Genomic DNA, 14,143 nt, shown 5'->3' on the forward strand with positions numbered 1-14,143 from the left:
ATACATACCAAAGGTTCCATAAAATCCCCTTGGGCCACAGGTGCCAACACCGTATTTTGTCAGAGAATTCTGGGCTGCATTCTTTGAATAAGCATAACAGGAGAAGAGTTGTTAAGTACAGTTAGAAAAGAAATGATTTCTAAAGTATTCATAGAATCACAAAATTGACTAAGAGGACCAGCATTGGATACGGCTATTGTTCCAGTCGCATTTTGCCACTGGCAACCCACCTTTTGCGACTGGACGGAGATGTCTGTGAGCCTCTATTGCGTCAAGGTATCTCCACCCCGGCCTGGCTGCAGCCCGCTGGTCTGCAGGGTGCAGCGGCAGAAAAGACTACCACTCTACCTCGCAAAACACCTGATTCGCCCCTGCAGAGCAGCAGCAAAAGACTGTCTCTCTCCACCCCCCCACCCCTGCCATGCTGCTGGGAGAATCAGGTGTTTTATACCAATTTGTTTAAAAAATTATTAACTGCTGATCTTAGAATGCTAAGTCAGGACACTTGATTAAAAAAACCCAACCAGGTTACATTTTTGTTTTTACTGGATTATTTTTGTTTATTTTAAATCAAAAGATAAAGTTTAAAACACCCACCTTTCTTAATTGACCTGACTTGAACCCCTCCCCAAAATGTTTTCTCAAAGGCTCTATCTGCACCTACTTCTTACAAAATACTTTTGCTTGCTGTATTGGGCACTTTAACATAGACAGCACTGCTTGTGTGATAATATAATGTCCCTTTATAATGTGGCTAGGGATATCAGATTGCCTTCAAAGAGGGCCTGCAAAGGCACCAGGAAGCATCAGTGCTTTTGGGCTTCCTGTTGTATCATCTCCCCCCACCGTACTGTTTCCAAGGAATCACTTGCATCTCCCCTAGCAGGTTCTCTTCCACAAATATTCCTGTAGGGAAATTGGTGGGTAGGCTGCTTATTATTGGAAAGGGCAGTGTCCTCCTTATGGGATTCCCCTCTGTTGCTCTTGCCAGGTAGCTATGACACTTACATAGCTGCATTTAAAAAATCCCTCCTAAGCTATTATTTCTCTCATGTTATTAAACCTGCCTGGATTAAATGTGTGCCAAAATCTGGTTTTTAAAACAGAAAACTTTTAGTATCTTTAAAAAAGAAATCCCTATATAAATAAAAAAGTGGCATCTAGACATTCTGTTTTTGCACGTACAATTCCAGCCCCAGGAGCAATGTGGCTCCTAGCTTTTGTATCCCAGATCCTAACACTGATGAGAACCATCTAGTCCAACTCCCTGCAATGCAGGAATCTTTGGCTCAACAAGGGGCACAAACCCATGACCCTGAAATTAAGAATCTCATGTTACTGAGCAGGGGTCGGCAAAGTTTTTGTGGCTTGGGCCGGATCGCAGTCCCGCAGACTGGGCTGGAGTACGTAAATGCACGTGCTATTTCCGGCGCTCCTTCCAGTGCAGAGGAGGTGTGCACAGCTTCCCATTGGTTGCAGGAGCTTCCTGCAGCCAATGGGAAGCCGGCCAGAGTCGCACAAGGCGGTCCCTGCTCTGCTCCGTGTCCTATTTAGCGAGGTGCACAGAAGCCAGCCGGGCAGGCGGCGGGGGTCCATGGGTTGGTTAAACGACCTCCATGGGCCGCTTGTGGCCCATAGGCCTTAGGTTGCCGACCCCTGCTACTGAGCTACCCCTTGGGACATTCAATAGCTATTCCTTGGGACATTCAACAGTATTAGTATTGGCACTTTCGTGTCCCAGCGAGTACAGATGAATGCAACACAGTTGCCCTACAAACAAGATGCTAGACAAGGGTTTGAAAGCATACTGTATTTATTTACAGGTAGGTAGCCTTGTTGGTCTGCCGTAGTCAAAACAAAATTAAAAAAATCCTTCCAGTAGCATCTTAGAGACCAACTAAGTTAGTTATTGGTATGAGCTTTCGTGTATCTGAAGAAGTGTGCATGCACACGAAACCTCATACCAATAACAAACTTAGTTGGTCTCTAAGGTACTACTGGAAAGAATATATTTATTTAGATCTCTAAATCCAAGCAGGTCTTTTGCCAGGGGTTCGGCACCTAAAAGGGAGATTTTGACTAGGATTCTCATGTAGACTTTTCAAGCACAGTATGAACAGCAGTATTATAAAACTGTGGTATTGAGTTCAAGATTAAACTGCAGTTGCCCCTTTGGGGAACTTTAAACTATGGCTTAAAGTAAACAGCACTAACTGAATCTGGTATGCAAAGTATACAACAGTGACAGGATGCTCCCTCCCTGCTTAATAAACCGTAGATTATTAAGGCAGGATTGTTACACCTGAGCCAATACCTACAGATGAGCAACAGTGCAGACACTTACCTTGACCCTTTCATTATCCAAAAGCCCAAGAAAATTAAATGATGCAAAGTTTATGCATTCCTTGCCATTCACGACAATGTTATGAATTGGAGGCCTGAAAAGAAAAGAAAACCAAACTTTTCTTAGCTTACTAATAATCCTAACTTTGTTTCAGGCACATGGTAAGAGAACAGCACTTTTAAAAATTCTGCACAACACTGTAAGCACAACTAATTTGAAAATACATATTGCAATGGTGGAAACTGTACAGTCTTTGTGGTGTGGGGATTCCTTTTTTAGTATTTATATCATGTTTCAAATAGCTGCATTCCTGTTGATGAAACCATGCCTTTGAAGGTAAGGTAAAGGACTCCTGGATGGTTAAGTCCAGTCAAAGGCGACTATGGGGTTGTGGCACTCATCTCGCACAGAATTTGGCATTTTCAGACTCTAACTACTTTCAAGAACCCATATCTGAAACTCTGGAATATGCAGTGGGGAGGAAAATTTAAGAGGGATCTTGGGAAACACAGAACTACCTTATGACAATCAGAAATTAAGACTGCCCTAGTTAGGGATTGCTTTGCCTTCAACAGAGCTTAATAATAATAATAATAATAATAATAATAATAATAATAATAATTTATTTATACACCGCCCATCTGGCTGAGTTTTCCCAGCCACTCTGGGTGGCTTCCAGTTGAGTGTTAAAAACAATACAGCATTAAATATTAAAACAGGGCTGTTTCAGATGTCTTTTAAAGATGAGATAGCTACTTATTTCCTTCACATCTGAAGGGAGGGCGTTCCACAGGGCGGGCGCCACTACTGAGAAGGCCCTCTGGTTCCCTGTGACCTCACTTCTCACTGCGAGGGAACCGCCAGAAGGCCCTCAGAGCTGGACCTCAGTGTCCGGGCTGAACGATGGGGGTGGAGACACTCCTTCAGGTATACAGGGCCGAGGTTTCTTACCTTTCCTCAATGATCAAATATCTTTTTCTTTTATTTTATTACTGAATACTATTGCAGGACATGCAAGATAGAAAACAAATATTTATGCCTAACTACTAGTTTTAGGATAACCTACTTTGGGGTCAACATTAGCATTCAAGAACATTATAGGCTTTGCTTCTTAACCGGGGTGTATGGGGAGGGGCGGTGAGAGACACGTTAGGCTCCTTCTGGGGCAGTCTGTCCACATTTGGTGCCCAACCTGCACTCAGCTCTCACCAGCGGCTCCTAGGAGCTGTCAGAATGTGGCAGCAGCAACACCCTGGGAATGGCTTTGACTGGCCGGCTAAACCAGGTGAGAGCAGCCAATGTCCTTAGTCAGTTAGGGACCCTTAGTCAGTTAGGGACTTCCTCTGCATGTGAAAACAGGCTCCAGCAAACTGAGTGGACGAGGCCAATAAATAGTGGGTTCAATGGTCAAGAAGGCGGTTTCTGCACATGCTGTAGAGGGAACTGAGGGGCAGATGGGGCTCATCAACTTGGGAAGGAAAACTCTGATCCTAAACCTCTGCTGCCTTGCAGGATATCTTTGGGAGAAGAAAAGGCGAAGGAGTAAACCCGACACAAATCTAGAGTCCCTAAGGTGGTTGGATGGCACCTTGTCCGCCTCCTTCTGGCAACTCCTGCAGCCAAGCTGGTACCAAACATATTGCTTTCCTTTCGTTTGGACCACATCAGTGCGGCCGAGAGTGGGGTCTTGTCGTCTGGGCAGCCCAGGGCCCCCATACACACTGAGCAGGGTTGCATCCCAGAGATATCACTTTGGTATTGCTAACACTGTGGTTTGCTTTCACTCTCAGAGGCGCACAAAAGCCAGCAACCATTTCTTAACCACTGAAATCTCCCCAGCTTGAAAAGTTTAGATCTGACAAGCTTTCACAATAACACTTCTGAAAAGTCAGCGGGCAAGTCTCTAATATCAATTAAGCAGCTGAATGCTAACTAAGTGAACCAGATACCAAGCATCCTCATGAGGTTTTGTTTTTTTTTTTACAAAATTTTGTTGTGAGCTAAAAGTTCAATCCATTCTGTAACCTGGTTATCAAAATCTGCAAGAGAACAAATCACGATTTCCCCTGAAAGTAATCAAAGCTGCAATATTAAGCATACTAACTGTGAAGCAATAGGGACGCGGGTGGCGCTGTGGGTAAAAGCCTCAGTGCCTAGGACTTGCCGATCGAAAGGTCGGCGGTTCGAATCCCCGCGGCGGGGTGCGCTCCCGTTGCTCGGTCCCAGCGCCTGCCAACCTAGCAGTTCGAAAGCACTCCTGGGTGCAAGTAGATAAATAGGGACCGCTTACTGGCGGGAAGGTAAACGGCGTTTCCGTGAGCTGCGCTGGCTCGGCAGATGCAGCTTTGTCATGCTGGCCACATGACCCGGAAGTGTCTCTGGACAGCGCTGGCCCCCGGCCTCTTAAGTGAGATGGGCGCACAACCCTAGAGTCGGACACGACTGGCCCGTATGGGCAGGGGTACCTTTACCTTTACCTTTAAATATGAAGCAAGCACCTTTGAAGTCAGGAGGACTGACTTTCAAGTAAGCATGCAAGGGATTGGGCTGTTTAGTCAAACATGAAATTGATTTATTCTAGGATTACCCTGAAACAACATTGTAGTTGAGAGCTGGATGGTCTTTGGATACAGGAGGAACAAGTGGTTCTGGTTGCCATTCTTCAATCAATTCTTCCTTTTCCTAAAACAGAAAGAAGCCAAAATATTGGTTGTTAATAATTTTATTGAGAAAATCAGGAAGAGATTTTTGATGTAAGGAGATGGATTTTACACGCATGTCTGGTAAGTTAAATGGATACAAAAATGTAATTCATTCATATTAATATGCTTCCCATTTTCTAATCCACATATGTATTTCATGTTCTATGCATGCCAGTTGGCACTGTAACTATTGCCACATATTTGTTTGCGCTGGGAAAACATACGATTATGCTGACAACATGTTTTTCCAAGAGCAATATAGACATTAAAAGGATCATTATGAAATTAATAGACGTCTCTGTACAGATGCACCAAGCAAGTCCACCCACCTGAATATTGGTTTTATTATCACCTTTATTTATTCATTGTCCAGTATACCTGAAGGAGCGTCTCCACCCCCATCGTTCTGCCCGGACACTGAGGTCCAGTGCTGAGGGCCTTCTGGCAGTTCACTTGCTGCGAGAAGCCACGTTACAGGGAACCAGGCAGAGGGCCTTCTCGGTAGTGGCACCCGCCCTGTGGAACACCCTCCCACCAGATGTGAAAGAGAAAAACGACTACCAGACTTTTATAAGACATCTGAAGGCAGCCCTGTTCAGGGAAGCTTTTAATGTTTAATATACTATTGTATTTTAATATTCTGTTGGAAGCTGCCCAGAGTGGCTGGGGAAACCCAGACAGATGGGCGGGGTATAAATAAATTATTATTATTATTATTATTATTATTATTATTATTATTATTATGCCAAAAAGGCCTCAGGGCAACGTACCGCCTGGATACAGTGGTGGGATGGATGAGGGAAAGTAAGCAGAACTTGAATCCTGGCAACACACTGTGGGTGAGTGGTTCTTGTGTCTGAGAAACTGGTCAAGTGCCTGGCCTGGGTGGGTCTGTACTCCCCCCTAAAGGAGCAGGCAGGCTGTTTAGGGGTGCTCCTGACCCAACTCTGACACAGACGGCCCAAGACGTTTCAGTGGCTAGAATTCCTTTTATCAGCTGTGTGACAGCTAAAATCATGCCTGAACTGGGACAGCTTCACTTCAGGCTTTGGTGCTATCAAGACTGGATCACTGCAATGCACTCTATGTGAGGCTTCCTTTGCAGCAGGAAAATGCAGGTGGGGCAGAATACTGCGGCATGGTTGCTGACAGGTAAAAAAGGACCCCTGGATGGTTAAGTCCAGTCAAAATCAACTTTGGCAGGGGTGCCCAAACTTTTTTCAAAGAGGGCCAGATTTGATGAAGTGAACGTGTGTGAGGGCCGACCAAAGCTGTTGAGCTTTTTTTACAATCTTACACCAAAGTAGTTGAGCTTTGTAGGATTGAAGTTGCTGAGCTTCTCTTAGGATTTTATCCCAGGACATATAATGCTTCGGGGGCCAGATTAAATTAACCGGTGGGCCGGATTAGGCCCCCGAAACGGACTTTAGACACGCCTGGACTACAGGGTGCAGCGCTCATCTTGCTTTTCAGGCCGAGGGAGCCGGCGCTTGTCCACAGTCAGCTTTCCGGGTAATGTGGCCAGCATGACTAAACCGCTTCTGGCTCAACAGGACACCATGACGAATGCCAGAGCGCACAGAAACTGTGCTCACCTTCCTGCCGCAGCAGTACCTATTGATCTACTTGCACTGGAGTACTTTCGAACTGCTAGGTTAGCAGAAACTGGGACAGAGCAATGGGAGCTCACCCAGTCGTGGATTCAAACGGCTGACCTTCCAATCAACAAGCCAAAGTGGTTTAGACCACTGCGCCACCATCAACATTTGGCCACAGGTTCCTAACCCACACTGTTTTTGAACTGCTAGGTTGGCAGGAGCTGGGACAGAGCAACAGGAGCTCACCTCATCACACGGATTCAAACAGCCAGCCTTATGATCGGCAAGCCCAAGAGACCCAGTGGTTTAGCTCAGTGTTTCCCAACCTTTGGTCTCCATCTGTTTTCAGACTACAATCCCATCGTCCCTGACCACTGGTCTTGCTAGCTAGGGATGTTGGGAGTTGTAGTCCAAAAATAGCTGGAGACCCAAGGTTGGGAAACACTGGCTTAGACCACAGCACCACCCGCATCCCTGACAGGAGAGACATCTTGCCCACTCAGATTTCTGTACTGGTTGCCCATACACTACCGAGCCAAGTTCAAAGTGTTAGTATATTAAGCCCTTAACAGCTTGGAATCAGTTTACTTACAGGACCATTTTACTCCATATATGTCCAATTGACTGGTTGGGGCTGTGGGCCACTTAATATTTGCTCCACACTTGTAAGAAATCTGTATTTTAGTGGGGGTGTCTTTGTTATACTTTTTCCAACACCTGCTGAAAACATTTTTGTTTAGGCAAGCCTCTCCTGGCATGTAGAACTTATGTGTGTTTTGTATTTTTATCTACTGCTGATTTTAATAACCTTTTGAATGTTTTTAAATACCTATTTTAAACTGTTTATTGAGAATTGTAATGTTTTAGTTTACATTTTTGCAAACTGCTTCAAAGTTTTCTTATAACCAAGCAATACTCTCAAACCTTGGTTGTCAAACATAATCTGTTCCAGATCTATTTGGATATATATTGCACAAACAACTTAATTAAAGAAGAGCACACAACCAGGGTTTGGATGTGATTTAATAAACGCAACTAGTTATGAAAGCGGAAATGATTCATTTTGTTGTTGCTATAACGTGAACACAAGTTGTGCTTAGAATGCCCCATCTCACTTGTGAGCAAGTAGTCATTACTATTCATTACACTAAAGGAAAAGCAGAGATGGAAGCTTCCCAGGGGCTAAGAAACATCATTGGATCTCTGAGGTACTTTTAGTTCCTTCCATTTCAATGCTAACTCCTGCTTTCAAATGAGTAAGATAGATAAATATAGCATTTACAGTACCCTAGATCTCACTAACCACAAAGCAGTCATAAATGCCCTACCTTTTCCAACCTATTTAATACCACAAATTGTAATAACCACTAAATTAGATGGTTTTTTAAAAAAACCTGCATCGTGAACAATTATTTCACAATGGATGCTTAACATTAGAGGCAGGCTACCCCTGAGCATTCTATACTGAAGTCAACTTCGTATCATGCTTGTGAGCTTTCCAGAGATATCTGGCTGGCTACTGTTGGAAGCAGATGAAAGACTAGATGGACCTTTGGCAAGGGATCTTTATGCAGTTAAAGGAGAGAAAAAGCATACTGCCTCGCAAATCTCCCCGTCAAACGAAAACCAAATCACAGCCCAATGTGTGTAAGAAGACTATGGACCCAACCATAGTAGCATCTACTACTAGAGGGATGGGGCCCTCTAGATGTTGCTGAACTACAACTCCCATCATCCTTTGCCATGCTAACAGGGGGCTGTTTTGAGCTGGAGTCCAAAAACATCTAGAGTAGACATGTACAACCGGGCGACAGCAAACAACAAGTAGATCTCCAGGCTATCGTGGTGAATTGCGGGATCGTATTCGATCACCAAATATGAAACAAAGGGGAATGGAATATTCCCCTGCCTGCCCCCCTCGCTGTATTCCTCTGTCGTGTCCTATGTGCAGTCCCCTGGTGCTGTGTCCAGTTGCCGCTGCAGCTGCGAAAGCTATCATGTCATGCATTGACTGAGTGTTGTAGGTAGCTATTGCTGCGGACTTAAGTAATAGTGAATTAAAACATTCTCAACAACCCTGGTAGTCTCTCCTTCCCAAAAAAATGACAGTGGGTAGATCACTCCCAGTGTTGTTTTACTGGGAGTAGATCACAGTCTCTAGAGTTGGATGTGCCTGATCTAGAGGTTAAATGTAAAGAGACCCCGACCATTAGGTCCAGTCGTGGCCAACTCTGGGGTTGCGGCGCTCATCTTGCTTTATTGGCCGAGGGAGCCGGCGTACAGCTTCCGGGTCATGTGGCCCCCATGACTAAGCCCCTTCTGGCGAACTAGAGCAGTGCACGGAAATACCGTTTACCTTCCCGCTGGAGCGGTACCTATTTATCTACTTGCACTTCGTGCTTACGAACTGCTAGGTTGGCAGGAGCAGGGACCGAGCAACATTGTGGGGATTTGAACTGCTGACCTTCTGATCGGCAAGTCCTAGGCTCTGTGGTTTAACCCACAGCACCACCCGCGTCCCAATCTAGAGGTTTGCCACTCTTTAAAAGCCATCATAGACTGGCCCTCCAAGACTACCTCATTCCCTATGAGACCCTGTCCACAAGTCAGGCTCTGCTCCAAATATATTTGCTTTACCAACTAATAATCCACTGAAGGGAGCTGGATATAGTGAAACGATTGCTTTCTGTAGTGGTTATGATCTGCTTCGGAAGGCTGATACTTTTTGCTGTTGCTAGCTGCCTTGACCCTTGGAAAGGTGAACTAAGCGTATTTTAAAATAAAAAGCAAGTTACATCTCCACTTCATTATGAGTGACAGCTGTGAAGAAACTAGTCGTCTGGATCAGTAAAGAAAAGGTAGAGCATTTTCCAGCCATATTGCAATCATATCTGTTCTCCTGTGGAAAACTGCTGTACGACACACAGGGTTATTAAACTGGGCAATCAGCTTTCAGAATAACTTTGGAATCAGGTGGGGAACTGGATCCAGCCAGCCTTGTCATTATAGCCCCTCCCCTTCTGCAACCCAACATGGCTCAGCCATGACTATCACCTTGCATCACAATGACATAATGGCTTGAAATCAACCTGTGTACTCCTAATGCTGATCAGCTGATTGTTAGATTTTGGGAAGTAATGTGCACTGGGCCTCGCAAGTGCCACCAATCAACAGACTTTTAGATCTTCCAAAGCCCTGGGTACAGAAGTGCTGCCAATCAGCTGATCAATAGAACTTGCCAAGGTAAGCACATAGCACCACTTTCAAAGAGTTATCGTCATAGGAACTTTTTTTTTTTGCTACACAGAAACCAACATCACTCTTCAAAACAGCATCCCTAAATACCACAACTTATTAAACAGGCTTGGAGCCAGAGAAAAACATGGGCTGTGGGTGTCCTAAACAGCACCCCACACAGTGTGTCTGTCAGCCACAAACTCCCTGCTTATGCAATCATACTTCTCTAGAGCCAAGTCATTAGTAATACGAATTAACTTAACACAGTCCATAATCGAGCAGGGCTGTGTGTGTTTTTGGGAGACTTTAAGAAAAACAATCACACTTGTATATACAACTATGATTAGACAGTCCCCTCTTCTCCCCCCCCCCCCCTTCTCTCTTCCTACGTCTCTTCTCCCCCAATCTTATATTGTATACATTAAAGTTTCACGTCGAATATAACTGATATGTAAAAGGGACTTTATGATCTGAAAATAGAGGTGATGTATGTACTTTTGTAACCCAAGAAAATCTTTAATAAAAACATGTTTTTTTTAAAAAAAAAAGGATGATTAGACTGAAGTGCTTATTTCCAGCATTACAGCAATTAATCATATTGACTTTTAGTTTTTTGTCAGAGCATATTGAGGCTATTTTGGAACATCAAACCTTAGGTGTGAGGTCCGATCGCTCCTGAAGCTTGTACGTCTTGGAGAAAAGAAGTCTGATTATCCATAGGATTAGAATACCTTCCAAAATAAGATGGTAAGTTGGAGCCTGGAAAGTAAACAAAAATACCAGCTGCACATTAATCATTTCTCTAAGTTTGCCATCTCTTTAAAAGTGTACAAGTTAAATTCACCACTTTTTGCTGTTTTAACCAAACCTGACTGAAATGCCTAGGAAGCCCAGCACTGCCCAATTGGAAGGTTTCAAAAGAGAAAATGGACAAAGGCTGGATTTATTCTCTTGGATCCAATAACACAGCCTTGTAAACAAGCCTGCAAAGGTTCGGAAGTCCCCTCCACTGCACTGAACATGGAAATTCAGGGCACTAGCAAAAGAGAATACCTTCTCCCAAGAAGGTTGCTGTTGGAGACAGTGGTCCATTCTTTCTCCACTCGTTGATGTTATGGAACTGCTGGCTGCCAAACAAGTTCTTACATTTCCTAATAGGCAACTTTATGCAACTGGTATAGCTCAGAACAAGTGTTCTATACACTTAGCTATGTCTCCATACACAGAGTATCTTTCTTACTTAAGATCTCTACTCTCCCATTAGAGCGGTGTTATGTGGACATGTTGTAGACACACAGGATCTTCAAAGAGTTCAACAGTCTCTTCTCTGGGAAGATTGCTTCAACAAGCATCAGGTCAATGGGTTTGAACAGAATAGGTACACACCACTCCCTTAGAAGCATAGGCCAAAAGGTTAATCTGCTCCCTCAAAGTGTCACATCCATGCCATTTCCACCCCCAGCATTACTTAGAACTATAAATCATGTGGTTAGATTTCTGAACTTACCACTCGCCTACAGAAGTATAACTATGCCAGGCCAACCAAACTGCTCTGCCAATCCGAATTAAAAGATGCAGTCTCTGAATACAGACAGCGCTAGAAACATGGTACAGTCATACCTCGGGTTACAGACGCTTCGGTTTACGCGTTTTCAGGTTACGGACATGCCAAAACCCGGAAGTACCAGAACGGGTTACTTCTGGGTTTTGGCGCATGCGCATAAGCACTAAATCGCGATCCGCACATGCACAGATGCGGCACTGCAGGTTGCAAACATGCCTCCCGCATGGATCGTGCTCGCAACCCGAGCGTCCACTGTATTATGGGTAAGCCAACCAATGGCAATGGGATTTTGTACTAGGTATTAAGACTACCCAATGCAGCACTGTCTGTTCTGAGTGAAAGCCAGAAGGCTTGGGAGATGGGGTACGAGCTCTGTCACCAACCCACGCTATAAACAAACAGAAGCCTATTCATTTAAAACATAATGTCCTTCATCAAAACTAATTTCAGAGTGGCTTATTAGGTTAAAAAATACAAATAATAAAAAAGTAAGCCAGGAAATAAAAATTAAGAATACTTAAGTGTATGTAAAATACTTTAAGACACCTGAATAAGAAGGTGTGTGTTTGCCTAAAGCAAAAAATAAGTCCATGTTGGAGAACTGGGAATTAATTCAGCAGAGCGTTCTAGACAGACACCCACTGAAAGATAACCAAGATTATGCACATTTACCCCACATTTATAAGCGAAACTTATAAACAGAACCTATACGTTTGCTCAGAATTCAATGGTGCTCATGCCTAAATAACCCTTATAACTGCAATATTTAATGACACCTGATATCTTGATGGGAGCTATGGGGTGGGAACCCAAAGCCATCTAAATCAAGTTTGCCCCACAGCAGGAAACAGTAATAAGAATAAGAATAATGTGGCACACACACACCATTTAAATGGGAATTCCCCTGAACTTTGGGGGCCCAGCTCCAACAATAATAATAATAATAATAATAATAACAACAACAATAATAATGATGATGATGATGATGTTGCACAGACACACCGTTTGAATGGGAGCTCCCCTGAACTTGGGGGGCCCAGCTCCCTCAATAATAATACTCATGTTGCACAGACACACACCATTTGAATGGGAATTCCCCTCAACTTTGGACGCCCGGCCCCCTCAAGTTTTTATTTTTATTTTCTTGGGAGGGGGGCTGCGAAGGGAACTCTGCCCCTTGTTGTTGTTAGCTCCTATGCGTCTTCCTGACGGCCAGGCGCGGCGGCCCCTTTCCCCTCCCCGCCCACGGGCCTCTCCCCCGGGCAGCCACCCTCCAACCGGCGCCCCACCCCGGCCTCAGCCTCCCTCTTCGGCCGGGGTGGCGGGCGAGAGGAGACCCCCGGCGGCCCCTGCTCCTTCCCCGACCCCTCGGGAAGCCTCCAGCCTCTCCTCGCTCCGTTCCGCGGAGCCCTGCGGCGACCCACCCGGCCCCCCACCGCCTCCCGGCCCGCTCACCTCATAGAAGGCCTGGACCATCTCCACCAGCACCCACTGCTGCCCCGCGCCCTCCGCCGCCATCGCCGAGAGATGCTTCCGGGTCCCGGCGCGCGCCGCGACGTCACGCCGCGTGTGGGGGCGGGGCTGGGAGCCCGAGGCGGACCCGCCCGTCGCCACGCCCCCTTTTAACCCCTTCCACTCCCCGGAGGAGCCTGCCTGATAGAGACGAGGAGTGGGGAGCGCAGGTGGAGGCGGCGGGTCTTCTCACTCGCTGACACCCCCCCCCCCCGGGAGGTGGGTGGGTGGGAATCCAGTTTATGGCCCTGTGGCTAATCCTATGCGTGTTTACCAACCACCGGTGGTGGAGGACACATCTTGCGGAAATAAAGTATTGGAAGGGTTGCAAAGATGCCCCACCCCATAGGATCGGTCGCAAGATGCAGAATATTGGAAGGGTTGCAAGGATGTCCCACCCCATAGGATTGGTCGCAAGATGCAGCAGTGCACGCACGCCATTGGAATGGCAATGCCATTTCTTAATTTACAAAAATAGGTGCATTATCTCTTTTTTTCAAGTTGTGCTTTTACAGATCAGTTTCAATTGTTGTGAGACATGTGTGTTGCATTAGATTCAGCAGGGCTTACTCTCAGGTAAGTGCAGCTGCAGCCTTTGTGACCCAAGTCCTGGGTCCTTTTTAGGTTCAGGATGTCAATGCTTTACACTCACCCCCACCCCTCACAGTACTGTATTTGAAAACGTACACTTTGTACTTAAACACAAATTGGCCGGGAAATTCATTCTCGGTGTCTTTTATCAGTTTATTTAAAGAACAACAAACTGGTGATTGCTTTAACTTTTGGATATGTGGTGATTTGAATCATGAGGATGAATTAGAAGATCTGCTGAGTCTTGAATGAGTCTTGCTTTGGAACTGAGGACTTCATTAGATTTTCTTCTGCCTTTTATTTTGTTCTAAAATGTGTAAGCGTGGTCAGCTTCCTAAAAAAAAGTCAGCAACTCTGGGGAACCTTTCCTAAAAAAAGGTCAACAACTTTGGGGTCCCCCCCTTTAAAAAGATGGACAACTTTGGGGGGCACTGGAGGGATCTTTGAACCACGGCGCCGGATATGTTTAAGACGGCCTTCCGGCTGCTCTCCAGTAGTTCTCTTAAACCTCCGTCGCAAAGCTATCGCTGCCCCCTTATTATTTTAAGAGGATGGTTCCAACTTGTGTTCTCACATTTTTTCAATGGGCCCTAGG

The 14,143-nt window shown here is 45.3% G+C and overlaps 1 protein-coding gene across 1 annotated transcript in view; it reads right to left on the reverse strand.

The window, feature by feature from the left end:
• The window catches only part of SPTLC1 (serine palmitoyltransferase long chain base subunit 1), a 38,922-nt gene extending 25,903 nt beyond the window's left edge, over positions 1–13,019 (reverse strand). Inside the window, exons 1-5 of the mRNA XM_028748470.2 lie at positions 12,901–13,019; positions 10,533–10,640; positions 4,932–5,026; positions 2,345–2,438; positions 9–81 (exon numbers count right to left, since the gene is read on the reverse strand). Of these exons, the coding sequence (XP_028604303.1) occupies positions 9–81; positions 2,345–2,438; positions 4,932–5,026; positions 10,533–10,640; positions 12,901–12,963 (433 nt within the window). The 5' untranslated portion in view covers positions 12,964–13,019. The remainder of the gene's footprint in view (positions 1–8; positions 82–2,344; positions 2,439–4,931; positions 5,027–10,532; positions 10,641–12,900) is intronic.
• Positions 13,020–14,143: the final 1,124 nt, after the last annotated feature.

Source organism: Podarcis muralis, chromosome 11 (assembly GCF_964188315.1).
Source record: "Podarcis muralis chromosome 11, rPodMur119.hap1.1, whole genome shotgun sequence".
NCBI classification, from domain to species: domain Eukaryota; kingdom Metazoa; phylum Chordata; class Lepidosauria; order Squamata; family Lacertidae; genus Podarcis; species Podarcis muralis.